This window comes from Oncorhynchus kisutch, linkage group LG26, assembly GCF_002021735.2.
Source record: "Oncorhynchus kisutch isolate 150728-3 linkage group LG26, Okis_V2, whole genome shotgun sequence".
Classification (NCBI taxonomy): domain Eukaryota; kingdom Metazoa; phylum Chordata; class Actinopteri; order Salmoniformes; family Salmonidae; genus Oncorhynchus; species Oncorhynchus kisutch.
This window is the reverse complement of record NC_034199.2, coordinates 34,184,107-34,199,844: the sequence shown is the minus strand read 5'-3', so window position 1 is coordinate 34,199,844 and position 15,738 is coordinate 34,184,107. Positions and strand designations below refer to the sequence as shown.

Below are 15,738 nucleotides of genomic sequence, written 5' to 3'. Positions count from 1 at the left end.
GAGATGATTGAGGATGAATGGGCAAGACAAAATATTTGAATGGGGTATGGTAGTAGGTGCCATTCTTGATAAACACGGGAAACTGTTGAATGTGAAACCCAGTAGCGATGCAGTTCTTGACACACTCCAACCAGTGCGTTTGTGTCAAGAACAGCACCGCTGCTGGGTTTTTCACATTCAACAGTTTCCCGAGTGGTCCACCACCCAAAGGACATCCAGCCAACTTGACACAACTGTGGAAAGCATTGGAGTCAACATGGGCCAGCATCCCTGTGGAACGCTTTCGACCCAATGTAGTCTATGCCCTGACGAATTGAGGCTGTTCTGAGGGCAAAGGGGGGTGCAACTCAATATTAGGAATTTTATGGCTAGAAGGTGGACATAGTGGCTAATGCATAGGAATGCTAGTCCTGGATGTTGGGTATCGTATTCAGCCAATCAGGTTGCAGCAGTCCCTGGCTGAACGTTGGGGTGTAACATCAGAAAGTAGCATTAGCCATAATGGTGAAAAATTGTGTTTCATAAAGTATATATTTATATTCCCATTTTTTTCCCGCCTTCTCTCCATTAAACCGAGTTAAGGAGGAAAGAAACGCCTTTGCAGCCTGAATTGAGAATGTTTTTATTTATTTTTGTTGTTTAATTTATTATTTTTATATACGAACCGGTCCACGGGGATACAAGTGTATAGCTGGCTACATACGATGCCTTTGGACAGTAAGATGAAATGACTCAATATCGCCATCTGCCAGCCTTTGAAGTAGGACACAGCCATTCTCTCTTCCATATCCCAGGATGCCCCTCTCCTTCTCAATAGCATTAGTCAGGGATAGGTCTAATTGCTATTGATTGCAGCGTGCCACATTAAATTACCCCTTCCTGTTCTTGCGGGAGGTGTAGGGGGGCAATTAATGGTGCAGACAGACAGAACCTCAGCTCAGCCTTGTAATTAATAGGAATGTGGAATAGAACCAGAGTGTTTAAGCAGATGGTGTGTGTAAGCAGATGCTGTGTATCCCAAATTGCATCCTATTTCCTGCATAGTGCGCTACTGTTGACTAGAGCCATATAGGATCTGGTCAAATGTAATTCACTATATAGGGAATAGGGTGCCATTTGTTAGAAAGACAGAGGAAAGCCCTGGGTCACTTCCTCTAGTAGACCTCGGGGATATGATTATTCCTGATCAATCAGGAATTCCCACTTCTTTGACATTTATATCCTCTATCTGTACATCATTAAAGTTGACCTACCCCTGAAACAAGTATCCTCCCTTTCCTGGTTTTCTATAGTGGTAGGCTATGGCCCAGGCACTATTCCCAAAATAGTTATTTTTCTGATCTCTGCATGGTTTGTTTGACTGGTGTTCTCGCTCCCAGCTACACCGGGATGGGAAGAAGCCTGATGCTTCAGGTGTAAGTCATATGAAATACTGTCGGTGTCAATGGTGAAGAATTGGAAGTAAAATGTTAACACACCACCATATTTATCTCATTTGTGGTGCAGTGCATTACAGCCCCCAAGTTTCATGCAGAGGTTATATTGTGAATAAGGAGTGACCTTTCCTACAATAAAGTGGTGAAGAGTTGCACGCATGTAGGATTGTGTTTCTGCCTGGACAATAGACGTGGAAATGAAATAAATTGACACACACACCCTTGCTGTATAATAACACTTATTTTTCACTCTGTTTAACAAAATAGTTTGTCTCCATAAATAATACACATTTTTTTCTTCAACTCTGATTTTCAGAATACACATACGTTGTGAAGGTATTTACAACTTACTATACACCATAATTGGCACCAAGGGTTTTATTTCAATTGGAACAAAAATCGGGAGTGTTTGGTTAGATGTATGTACCCACTATGTGTTTGTTATAAGCTATGTATGGTCTCTAGACTCTAGAGGTCAGTGTGTCTTGGTATTTCCAACCAAACCATCTCTTTGTTTTTATTATGAACATTTCTGGCTCTAATTCAATATAACATTAATTGATAACAGAAGGAGTTAATATTAATAGAATCTTTAGGAGTAACCCCCCAGCACCTGTATAATAATGCAATTTGATTGTTTAAGTGTTTTTCTCTCAATACTAGATAGTACTCTTGTTTTTTCAGGCACACTTTATGTACATTTTTTTGTAAAAAAAGAAGCAATTAGAACAATCTTTCATAGGTTCCAGCTACAGTAAGTCGGTGCAAAGAGAAATTGTATGGTAAACCTTTACAGCAAATGAGCAGTGTCAAGTTGAATGGGTTGGAGAGTGCTTTGTGAGTAGTAGGCTAGACTTTCATGGCCAGACACACAAAAGACCAGACTATTTCATGAGCAGAAAATTAACAGGGATATCGACTGCTCCCTCAGACTATCTTTCGATACATTTTGAAACTCTATTACTCAGTCAATAATTCTTCACTGCAGCTGGGGTCTCACAGTTGGATTCCAAATCTACTGCAGGTTCACTGAACAGTTTGAGTACATTGAAAGCTCCCTGCAGTAACCCATGTTCAGGATGCTAGGCGGTAGCTGGTGGTGAAAACAATTATAACTGCCGTCTTAACCTTTTGTACTTGAATAATTTCCCTCTGTATTATTCAAATAAGACTTTCCGTCCTTTCATTGTACAACTGTTCATGAAACAAATACCTGGAATATGATTGTCAATAAAGAGATAGGGGTTAGCAATATTAATGGGAGAGGGGTTATTTCAATATTATGCTCCCTACATAGAATTAGTAATTACAATACTAGAATGGAGTAGAACCTTCTTATTATGGGATAAAGGTCAGCCATTTTGGTCAGGGAGTTGGTCAACCATTGTTTGCCATTGCTGTGATAAGATATTGTGTAAAATAATGAATTTTAATAATTGATCTGCACTGTACGCTTGTTAGCTAGCTGTCCAGACAGTTTTAGAGGAATGATTCCATAAATATGTCTAACTGCCAATAGGCCAACATTCCATTCAAACAATGCAGTCAATACACTGGCTGAAATCAGTTGATGATAGGACTTACACAAGTTGTAAATGCAACAAGTACTGATATTGTCTCATATAATAGCACTCACAGCTTTCCAAGAAAACAAATGTGTTGATATGTATGGTCTTTGCATATATTGTAGAGGCTATTTTACAGAAAATTGGTATAAAACCTTTTTAAGTTGTGTTGAAAATAATTATATTACCACATCTTTTTAAATATATCACATCTTACTTTTTCCCCCCTGCATAATTAAATGCCTCTACTGCCATTAATTCCAGTTAGACTGGTTTGGGTTTCTCCCTGACCAATATGACTGCTTTTTTCACCCTATTCTGGAACATTGAGGGTTTATGACATAGCCCCTCTATTATTGTAATGTAATCTCTATGGCTCTCTACTTGTCAGTGTTCTAAATGGGACATTATTTAGCATTTTTACCTGAACATGCAAACACCACCAGAAAAATTAATAGCAAGCAGTGCACTGGAATGAAATTCACTTTCATGGGATGGGTGGCCAAATACAACTAACTGAAAGCCACATCCCAACAAAGCCATGAATATGACCGCATTGATGGATATGTCACTGTGCTTCTATGGCTATATGCACCATGCCACTGCCTACATCATTTGTTCGTTCAACAAGCATGACAGCTCATAATCCAGTTCCTTTATCACAGTCAACACACCTATATTTGAGCTTGAATTACTTTTAAAACAGCAACATTTTCTCTCTGCCCCATGGCAAAATGTGTAGAATTGCAGAAGTGAGCAATTCCTGAGGGAGAGGTTAACCACCTATCTAGAACAGGTTAGTCTGAGTTCAGCTGTACTGCTACCCACACAATCCCTGGAGGACCCCTTCCCTATCCCCAGCGCTATATACTGTATATGCACTGTTATACATTATATATGGCTCTGCCTTATCCCACTGTACACTGAACCCAGCTGGCCACTGGTCACAGAGGAGCTATGCAGGTTCGAGGTGACTCCACTAGCTCTTGGCTATGCTGTATGTATGGGGAGCTACATATCCACTACCTCTTGGCTATGCATGTAGAGTGTGTTTAACTAAATTGAGGCAGATAATGGATATACATAGCACTTGAGGAGGTCTCAGCTGGTTGGTTTGCAGCTGCGGACCATGGACGGTTCCTGTAAAGGGTTCCAGAGCAACTTCTGTCTTGTTCATCTGGAATACTGTCTTTCTCTCTTTTTCTGTCTCCACCTCTCTTTCTGTCTCTCAATTATTACCATGGTAGCAAGAGATAATCTATATCCAGTACTAAAAATCTATAACACACTAAAGAGAAAATCTCAGATATCAGGACTATGATAGACCTAATTAAAAGAGATGAGTGATAAAGGTGTCATGGAGTCTCATACAATGTATGGACCTGAAGAGTGATGTATATCTTAGGGTACATGTGCCTTCATGCATCTTAATATGTGTCGTTTTTTAATTCTATGTCTGCTGTTGTTATGTGTCCTTGTGAGTTATTGATGATGTATGCTGTGATAAAACAACTTCCCAAGTTGGGATTAATAAGGTAACATTCTACTCTCTTCTCTAGGTACTGTTCGAGTAAGTATTCTGGCTTGACAAATTGCGTCTCTCTTCTCATTACAAATGACTAATTCATCACGAGACAAGGTAATGATAAAAATGACCTGAGCAACTTTGACCATAATGATGCACCCAGGTTTGAAGTCCCCTTCCCTCATTTGTTCATCTTCTGAATTCCTGAATCAATAATGATACAACTACAGGCAGCTGAGTATAACAGAATGAGCTAGTCTACAGTACAGTGGCTGCAGACAGACATAGATGGGTTTGGGAGGAGAGGCTTATTAGGTCATGTATATTTTTGGGAATGTCCCAAATGGGACCCTGCTCCATATATAGTGCACTACTTTTATCCAGAGCCCTTTGGGCCCTGGTCAAATGTAGTGCACTCACTACATTGTGAATAGGGGTGCCATTTGGGACACAGTCTGTCATTTTCTATTCTACCACCTCTTTAGTCAGGGGTCTGTCACTCCTGTGTTCATTTCCGTCTCATTACCAGAAGCTGGAAGCCGTTATTAAGTAGTTAATCACACAGGACGAATAGCTTCTAAAAGGTGAACAGGAATGGATTCTCACTGAAACACACAAATATAAAGTATCAGTGATGAATTGCATGGGCTTAGCAGGAAATCTGCCTTTGAGTTAATGAATAGTTTTTATCATTTCAAAAAGAAAAGGAGGTTGGTTGCTTGGAGTGTGACCCTGAAACCTATAGGAAGGAATCTATAGGCTAAGCAATGCATTAAATCAAGCTAAGTTATAACCCTTGCCATACTGTGGGGTGCTGTAGCTGAGCTATGCAGATATATGGAGGAGGCTACAAAACAGAAAATCTATTGTGTAATCTATAGGGGAGGGGAGGAGAGGAGCTGTGTATCTCAGTGAGAGCTTTATTGGCTTAAGTACTTCTTCTTGGGGTGCAGTGGATCAACATTTTTTAAGCTGAAAATGAATTGTGAAAGCTGTAGGTTTGGGCCTTAGAGGATGAAAAGGGTGTGCGTACAAGTGTGTGTGTGCCCGCACATGCTTGTGTGTAGGCACATGCATACGTGTTCACCTGTGTGTTTGTTTGCTTATGCAGATATCCCCTTTGTCTCTCTCTGAGTTCTTGCCGAGTGTACTTGGTGCTTGGCTGATGCTTGCAGACGGCAGCCAGGTGGCGTAGTGTTGAGCGCAGAGAGGCCCGGCCAGATGATTTATCACAGAATACCCTTTGCTTAATGGAAATTAAAGCATGCCCCTGCTTGGCTCGCTAATTTCTTAGATAACAAGTTCAAGCTGTTCACACTGAGGACAATTTTTGTTGGTTTGGGCTATGGGGAAAAACAACAAAGGCAATTAAGCCAAGAGGAATGGCCCCGGTAGTGTATGAATGCTGGAGCATATTTATTTTTTACCCCCTCTGTTATGGGTTACATGGCTTCTAACTTAAGTAGTTGTTTCAACTACTAAAATAAGTAAAGTTGGTTCCTTTTTCTACTGTTTCCAGTAACTTATCACTTACTAATGTATCGGTTGGCTATACAGTACCAGTCAAAGGTTTTCTACATTGTAGAATAATAGTGAAGACATCAAAACTATGAAATAACACGTGGAATCATGCTGTAACCAAAAAAGTGTTAAACAAATCAAAACATATTTTATACTTGAGATTATTCAAAGTAGCCTCCCTTTGCCTCGATGACAACTTTGCACACTCTTGGTATTCTCTCAACCAGCTTCATGAGGTAGTCACCTGGAATGCATTTCAATTAACAGGTGTGCCTTGTTAAATGTCCATTTGTGGAATTAATTTCCTAGACCAAGTCCTTATTATTGCCAGAATACTGTAGCTCAAATAAGCAAAGAGAAATGACAGTCCGTCATTACTTTAAGACATGAAGGCCAGTCAATCTGGAAAATTTCAAGAACTTTAAGTTTCTTCAAGTGCCGTCGCAAAAACCATCAAGCGCCCAGTTACCTCTGCAGGCTTTGTAAGGGCTATTTGACCAAGAAGGAGAGTGAGAGAGTGCTGCATCAGATGACCTGGCCTCCACCCAATTGAGATTGGGATTGGTTGGGGATGAGTTGGACTGCAGAGTGAAGGAAAAGCAATAAACAAGTGCTCAGCATATATGGGAACTTCTTCAAGAAAATCATTCCAGGTGAAGCTGGTTGAGAGAATGCCAAAAGTGTGTAAAGATGTCATAAAGGCAAAGGGTGTCTACTTTGAAGAATATCAAATCTAAAATACATTTAGATTAGTATAACACTTTTTTAATTACTACATGAGTCCATGTGTTATTTCATAGTTTTGATGTCTTTACTATTATTTTACAATGTAGAAAATAATCCAAATAAAGAAAAACCCTTGAATGAGTAGATGTGTCCAAACTTTTGACAGGTACTGTATATTAGATAAAACTGGCCTCCAATCTCTCCATGCAGAGAAGAGCACCTCGAAGACAGTCTCATCAAGCATATTGTGTGTAGTAAAAACAGTAACTGAGGGGATCTGTTTGTGGCCATGCATCTTTTGTCAGCCCACATTTTATGTCAATAATTAATTTCATTGACCCCAACACCAGAAGTGAACTCTTGCTATTGACTCATAGAAGGATTGTGCATTTAGTGGAAGCCAACAGCTGTGAGTGATATGTTTTTGTGACCATTGTAATTCCCATAGCGAAGCGGTGTGGTGAAGACATCTCAGAGAGAGCTACAGTAAGCAGATGACAGAACACATCTGACCATGTTTAACAGTGCTAATGGTTAGGTGGAAATGACTTCATGAAATATATAAACATTATGTTTATAAGCAGCATAAGCAGTAAGTAGTTATCAGAAAATATAAATAGTCACACAGTCAAAACAGAAGACAAAAAAACAGTCTCAAGAAAAGTTCCTCCTGCTCTCTCCGCTCCTCTGTGGTTAAAGTTGTGGTAGTGGTGGTGTGTAGGTACTGTGTACGAGAGCTTTTCATTTCAGCTTGTTATGCAGTCTCCTAGTCAATGTTGCCAAGGAATTGTGCTCCTCTCCTGTCCATCCTATCAATCATACAAGATGAGCGTTTTGTTTGTTTGTTTGCCTTTGCAGCAGGCAGGACCGCTCCCTGGCTGCACGTCACCGACACCGTCCCCGCCGGGGTTTCTATGACAACGTCTGGCCATTGAGGCACTCCCGGCGCAGGCACTGTGCTGGCTTCCACCAGTCCCCATTGTGACAGCGGCAAATGGTGCAGTCATCTACCTTCACTTCAATACCGGCTGGGATGATGGTCGTTCCGGCAAAGCAATTTGGACCTGCCTCATGGGAGCAGAGGAAGAGAGTGAAGAGAGAAAGACAGAAGGAAGAGAGACAGAGAGGGAAGGAGGGAGGGGAGAGAAAAGGAGAAATGAGTGTGGTGGTTGTTTTCTCGGGAGGTTCTGTAAGAAGAGGATGGCAGAGTGATGCCTGCTTGGGGAGTTTCGAAGTCAGGACAGACACACAAATCCTTTCACGGGCATGCACAGATGGGCTTGTTTTTGCAACATTAAAGCGCTTTTCTTAGCCTGGCTCTCCCTCGACATAGAATGCTTTGCATTTCAATGTGCCGCAAGCAGAGAGGAGGAGAGAAGAGGAAGGAGAGGGCTTGACAGCACAGAGAGGGCATGGTATACAAACACACACGCAAATGCACACATGTACACATGTACTCCCGCACACACAAAAACAAATGCACACCAACACACAGAGAGAGAAAGTCACTCCTTGATTCCTAGTCTGCATGGAAAGGCCTCAGCCTCTGTAGAAAGTTTATTTGGTCGATCATTGCGCTAGCAACGCACAAGATAGTGGGTTTGATTCCCATGACCACCCATATGTGAAATGCACACAGGACAGTAAGTCGCTTTGAATAATGTATTACATTATCTTCCTACAAGACTTAACAATGTTTCCCAGCATGCATGTGAGATTTGGTTCTGGGTGCTGAGATTAGGAAAGCCTAGTAGCCTATTTAATTTCTTTGGAAAAGATAATCATGTCCAGATTGTGTCCCTGCTCCCTGGCTGCATATGATCTTGATTCAAAAGTAATGTAAAGTAAGTAGCTAGCCTTGTCTGAACTGGAATGGCCCATAGGGCAGGAGCCTATCTCCTGTTTCTGATGCGCGAGGTAGCTTGCTGTACAAGTACACGTCCTGGACAGGACACAAGTCTATTGCATGGCCTAAATTATACTTCAGTAAAAAGTCAAAGTAAATGCTCTACATCAAACAGGCAAAGCATCAATATAGGATCAATATTGAATCCTACTACACCGGCTCTGACGCTTGTAGGATGTGGCAGGGTTTGCAAACTATCACATATTACAAAGGGAAAACCAGCCACGAGCTTTCCAGTGATGTAAGCCTACCAAACAAGATAAATACCTTCTATGCGCCCTTCGAGTCTAGCAACATTGAACTATGCATGAGAGCATCAGCTGTTCTGGACGACTGTGTGATCACGCTCTCCATAGCCGATGTGAGTAAGACCTTTTAACTAGGTTAACATTCACAAGGCGGATTACCATAAAGTGTACTGAGAGCATACGTTGACCAGCTGGTAAGTGTCTTCACTGACATTTTCAACCTCTCCCTGACCCAGTCTGTAATACCTAAATGTTTCAAGCAGACCACCATAGTCCCTGTGCCTACAAATGCCAAGGTAACCTGTCTAACTGACTACCGCCTCGTAGCACTAATATCTGTAGCCATGAAATGCTTTGAAAGGTTGATCATGGCTCACGTCAACACCATCATCAGACACCCTGGACCCACTCCAATTTGCATACCGCCCCAAAATATTCACAGATGACGCAATCTACTCTGCCCTTTCCCACCTGGACAAAAGGAACACCTATGTGAGAATGCTGTTCATTGACTACAGCTCAGCGTTCAACACCATTGTGCCCTCCAAGCTCATCACTAAACTAAGGACCCTGGGATTAAACACCTCACTGGATACTGGACTTGGTGACGGTCCGTCCCCAGGTGATGAGAGTAGGCAACAACACATCTTCCATGCTGACCCTCAACAAACAGTAGGGGCCCCTTAGTGGTGCGTGCTTAGTCCCCTCCTGTACTCCCTGTTCACCCACGACTGCGCGGCCATGCACGACTCCAACAAGATCATTAAGTTTGCTAATGACACAACGGTGGTAGGACTGATCACCGACGATGATTAGACAGCCTACAGCAGGGGTGTCAAACTCATTCCACGGAGGGTATAGTGTCTGCATGTTTTTGCTTTTCTCTTTCAATTAAGCCCTCGACAACCAGCTGAGGGGAATTCCTTACTAATTAGTGACCTAATTAATCAATTATGTACAAAAACACTTGGCACTCCGTGGAACGAGTTTGAAACCTGTAGCCCTCCGTGGAATGAGTTTGACACCTGCCAGGTCAGAGACCAGTGTGGTACCAAGAACACAACCCTTCCCTCAACGTCAGCAAGACAAAGGAGCTGATTGTGGATTACAGGAAACGCGGGCCGAGCATGCCCCAATCCACATCGACAGGGCTGTTGTGGAACAGGTGGAGAGCTTCAAGTTCCTCTGTGTCCACATCACTAAGGAACTATCATGGTTCACACACATCAGCACGTCGTGAAAAGGGCATGACAATGCCTCTTCCCCCCCAGGAGGCTGAAAAGATTTTGCATGGGCCCTCAGATCCTCAAAAGGTTCTTCAGCTGCACCATTGAGAGCATCTTGACTGGCTGCATCACTGCTTGGTTATTTTTACACTTTCTAAAAATGTTCCTCTCTGGATTGTTGGGAAGAGCCCGTAAGTAAGCATTTCACTGTTAGTCTACACCTGTTGTTTATGAAGCATGTGACAAAACATTTGATTAATATTAAGAATTAATGATTTTCTTGTTTATTTTATTTACTGACTGACAGGGTCCGACTCCAACACTCAGACATAATTTACAAACACAGCACTTGCGTTTAGTAAGTGCTTCAGATCAGAGGCATTAGGGATGACAACATGGTTGTAAGGTTCTGTATTTATTTTCTTAGTCAACCTTGTTTTCTGTTTCGTTGTGTTCTTGTACGTAGCCCTGTTTCTCTGAGTTCTTGAACGTAGCCCTGTCTTTCATTTATGTTCATTGATTTCACCTGTGTTAGTTACTCACCTGGTCTCATCTGCTCCTTATTTAGTTCAGTTCATTCTGTTTGTGACTCTACCAAACCTTTTCCTATCTCGTTTGTGAGAACCAGTTACAGCCTTCAGTCCTAGTTTTGATTCACCTGCCTGTTTGCCTACCTGTGTATGACCACTGCCTGCCTGTGACCACGATTCCTGCCTTCTAAGGTGAAATTAACAACAGCTGCGCATTAATCTACACCTTTTTCTCCCTGAGTATTCATTACAGCGGTATATTAATAGATGCTTGAATTGGACCATAATTATGTCCTGCCTGAGCATTCGAAGTGTAACTTTTTTGGTGTCAGGGAAAATGTATGGGAGTAAAAGTACATATTTTCTTTAGGATTGTAGTCAGAATTATATAGGGGAATAGGGTGCCATTTCAGACGCATATTTAACTCACCCTTGTCTGTTTAACCCACATAGGGGAATATCATGTCAGGAATAATCATATGTAAAAACATCTCTCACTATAGTAATAATAGACCACTAGCTACACCTCATAATAATAAGACACTGCCCACATCCCCACAGCAGAATCTAAAATATGCAATCACTATCAGTTTTCTTTCTGATTTTATTGCAATAAAATAGCTTGTCTCAAGGCCTACTGTAAGCAGTCCTCAATGATCTGCAGTACTGTCTCTTACTCCTCTTCCTCAAGGTATACTACTGACTCCATCCAGGAGTTTAGTGTTTTAACAGACACCCAGGCATTTGGAAACACCCCTCAGCTGCTCTGGAACAAACTTCGGTTTCCGGATTTCTTGCTAATAGCTGAGTGAACACACTAGCAGTGTAGCAGTGCAAGACTGCTCTGAACCAAATATATCTAATGGCATCAAGTATACCATATAATACATCAAACACTATCTAGCCTAGCACTACCTCCTTCCGGCACCTTGGGCTACCCATACCCTCTCTTCCGTGCCCGGGTCGATTCTCCTCTCGTAGTCTACTAAGATATGATAAAAGCCCATCAATCAACCTGTACCTCAATGGAGAAATCGTAAGTGGCCTGATGCCAAGTCCTAATTCTCATTGATCCACCACCCACCTTCAGTACAGCTGGCACAAGTCATAGACAAACTGGGCAGAGGTTGATAAGAAAAGTGGGCATCAAGCAGCCCTGCCAAGTGTGGGTGTTTACGATGGGAAATGACACTTCTGAGTCACATCAGGGGAAAGGCACAATACGGGTCCCAAATGGCACCCTATTCCCTTTGCAGTGCAGTACCTTTTCTCCCCAATTTCGATCTTGTCTCATCACTGCAACTCCCCAACAGGCTTGGGAGGCGAAGGTGGAGTCATGCGTCCTCCGAAACATGACCTGCCAAACCGCACTTCTTAACACCCGCCCACTTAACCGAGACGCCAGCCACTCCAATGTGTCGGAGAAAACACCATTCAACTGACGACCGAGTCATGCGTCCTCCGGAACATGACCCGCCAAACCGCACACGACCCGCCAAACCGGAACATGACCCGCCAAACCGCACTTCAACTGCCACAAGGATTCGCTAGAGCAAAGCCTTCCCTGGCCAAACCACCACCTAACCCGCACTACGCTGGGCCAATTGTGCGACGCCCTATGGGGCTCCCGATAACGGCACTGTAAAGAGAATACGGTGCCATTTGTGATGCAGTCACATGCAAGGACACAGTATCCACTGCCTGTCACCACTGCCTGTCACCACTGCCTGTCACTACTGCCTGTCACTGCAGAAGATGGAAAAGACAAGGCTCTGAGACTTTGGGACATTGCTCCATTCAAAGCCAGTGCTTGTCTGTTAGTACTGTCAACAGGGATACATGTTACCTGTTTCTCTGTGTTGTCACTTGACTGTCTATCAGGAATACAGTGACTGACAGGTCAGATGAAAAGGAATAGATAGACGCTGAAAAGACTAGTTCCCATGTGTATTTTCCCTGCAAAACTGTAAAAGAACTATATGTAAGCTACATTTACTTGTGAATAATTTAAATGTATCTTACATAAAGTAAATTCATATTTAAATCAAATTCATAAGTTAATTTATATCCCTTTAGGATAGAGCTAGGTTGTTACATTTGCATAGTCCTTAGGGATCCTCAGCTTAATTTGCCTAAGGAAACCTTGAAGAAAGCCTGATGAAGCCCTCTGCAAGTCAGAGTACTTTAGTCAAAGTATGTGTATCTGCTGATGCTATGTGAGTGTCCCATATGTCACCCGATGGGCCCTGCAATGTTAGCCGTTTTTTTGTCATTTTAGTAGTAATTTACTGTATTAATCAACAGTAGGATACTGTGTAAACTGAATATAGTAAATTACCGTAGGATGCACAGTAAAATACTGAACATTTATTTTACAGTACACCGTAATTTCAACAGTAAAACACTGAAATGCAGAGTAAAATAACGTAAATGTGTTTTACTGTATTAATTATGGTGCATTTTCAGAAAATGGTGTGGGCAGGGAAAGAGTCTCTGACTCATTAACATATTTTAAGGTATGGTTTGTAAAAGACTATATTTGTTACCTCCACAGAATACGGTAATATAAGCTACTCCAATGGTGCAACAGTCTACGGCTAAAACAGATACATTCCTGGGCTGTGACATGGTCGGCCTTGGCCGTGAGAGATATCGAATGGTTCACAATCGGCCCAGCACCGTCTGGGTTAGAGGAGGGTTTAGCTGGTGGGACTTTACTTGGCTCATTGTGCTTGAACGACCCCTTGTGGGCCGGGTGCCTAATGGACTGATGATTGTTACATGTTATTATAACAGATGCAATTTTGGGGGGGTGTGATTTGATTAATGTAAGCTGAATTGATTATTTCTTGTTTGAATTGTTTATTATTTTTGGAATTGAACAAAATTTGTCTTGAAATTTTAGCATGTATTGAATTTTGGAATAACCATTTAAATGGACCTTTAATGGTTGCGTGACTAGCCATGTGCTTTTGATCCGTTTCTGTCAGTTTAGAAGCCTTTGTTAAGGCCAAAAGTGCAACTGATATAAAACACCTAGTATTTACATTTATGCTGTAATATGTAAATACATAGAGACAACCTGCTTGGTCTAATCCCTTGTAATTACAGTAAAATACTGTAGAAATAATTTTCTTACAGTTTAATAGTTACTTTTACTGTGTTTAATTTCTCTGGCATCAAGTTACCTTGAATATCTCAGTATTGGCACTATCCAGATATGGTCAGAGCCACACTACCAGTCAAAAGTTTGGGGTCACTTAGAAATATCATTGTTTTTGAAAGAAAAGCTCATTTTTTTGCTCATTAAAATAACATCAAATTGATCAGAAATACAGTGTAGATATTGTTAATGTTGTAAATGACTATTGTAGCTGGAAACGGCAGATTTTTTGATGGAATATCTACATAGGCGTACAGAGGCCCGTTAATAGCATCCATCACTCCTGTGTTCCAATGGCACGTTTTAAGTTTATAATTTTCAAAGGCTAATTGATCATTAGAAAACCCTTTTGAAATTACGTTAGCACAGCTGAAAACTGTGGTGCTGATTAATTAAGCAATAAAACTGGCCTTCTTTAGACTAGTTGAGTATCTGGAGCATCAGCATTTGTGGGCTTGATTACAGGCTCAAAATGGCTAGAAACAAAGAATTTCCTTCTGAAACTCATCTATCTATTCTTGTTCTGAGAAATGAAAGCTATTCCATGCGAGAAATTGCCAAGAAACTGAAGATCTCATGCAACGCTGTGTACTACTCCTTTCACAGAACAGCGCAAACTGGCTCTAACCAGAATAGAAAGAGGAGTGGCTCTAACCAGAATAAAAAGAGGGGTAGGAGGTCCCGGTGCACAACTGAGCAAGAGGACAAGTACATTAGTGTCTAGTTTGAGAAACAGACGCCTCACAAGTCCTCAACTGGCAGCTTCATTAAATAATACCCGCAAAAACCAGTCTCAACGTCAACAGTGAAGAGGCAACTCTGGGATCCTGGCCTTCTAGTCAGTTGCAAAGAAAAAGCACACACAAAATCAAACGCACACATGCGTACACACACACACACATGCGTACACACACACACACACATGCGTACACACACGCACACACACATGCGCACACACACTCTCTCTCTCGCTCTACAACAGAGATGAATCTTGCCAGAGCTGGCTTTGGTTCCCTATGGGGCTGGAGATGGCAGGCAGGCTACCTGAAATGCCACCACCACGAGGGTGTCACTGTATCCTGTCTGTGTGGATTAGTGCTTCCTCCAGCTGCAGGCCCAACGTGTGTGCGCGCACGCCTGCGGAAGTGTGTGTCTGTGTGTACAAGCATCTTCCTTGTACACCTTACAGCTCCAGTACCCTCTTTCAGAGAGCTTAGCCTATATAGGACAAACTGCGCTACAAACGAAGATACAGTCATTTTAGTGAACATAGGAATTTGATTGAAGTCTAAATTGGGACATTTATTTATTCTTTATTCCTTATATATACTGCTATGAGCCATATCCCAAGTGGATGCTCTTGTCCTTTTCCTTAAGGATGCACTGAAATGTCCTTTCCTGTCTCTTGCATGTGAGAAGCCCTTCATTAGTTTGTTCTTCATTGTTTATGTGGAGCTAGTTTAATCAACAGTCAGTTTAGTCCCTTTTGCATTTTCCATTGAGAGAGTTAGCCTATACAACGGCAAAATCATCATGACGTCTGACCTGCAAGACCATACCCGCATAGTGGCTATTTGGCTCAGGTATGGATGCCCTGAGCTACAAGGCAAATTCTTCAGTGTAAATGTTTTAATCTATTAAACACTGAAAATGTTGAGTCTGTGGACCAATATATACACATGAACCATATTAAATTAACACAGGACTTAGTAGAGTTACCACCCATGACTGTATTTGTTAGTGACAGAGACAATGTTGTTGCATTCATTCATTTTCTGTCATATGTTATAATTAAAATGTTTTATTATTTAACACAATACCATTTAGTGATGGGGAAACTGAGCTTCCTGAAGCGTTGATGTTTCCTAGCCAATTGCATCGAAAATAGGTTC

At 41.7% G+C, this 15,738-nt stretch overlaps 1 protein-coding gene across 2 annotated transcripts in view; it reads right to left on the bottom strand.

Moving 5' to 3' along the window:
* Positions 1-1,664: 1,664 nt before the first annotated feature.
* The window catches only part of LOC109887621 (von Willebrand factor C domain-containing protein 2-like), a 44,487-nt gene continuing 30,413 nt past the window's right edge, over positions 1,665-15,738 (bottom strand). For both annotated transcript variants that reach the window (XM_031806335.1, XM_031806336.1), the window contains one exon: positions 1,665-7,837. In XM_031806335.1, the coding sequence (XP_031662195.1) occupies positions 7,686-7,837 (152 nt within the window). In that variant the 3' untranslated portion in view covers positions 1,665-7,685. The remainder of the gene's footprint in view (positions 7,838-15,738) is intronic.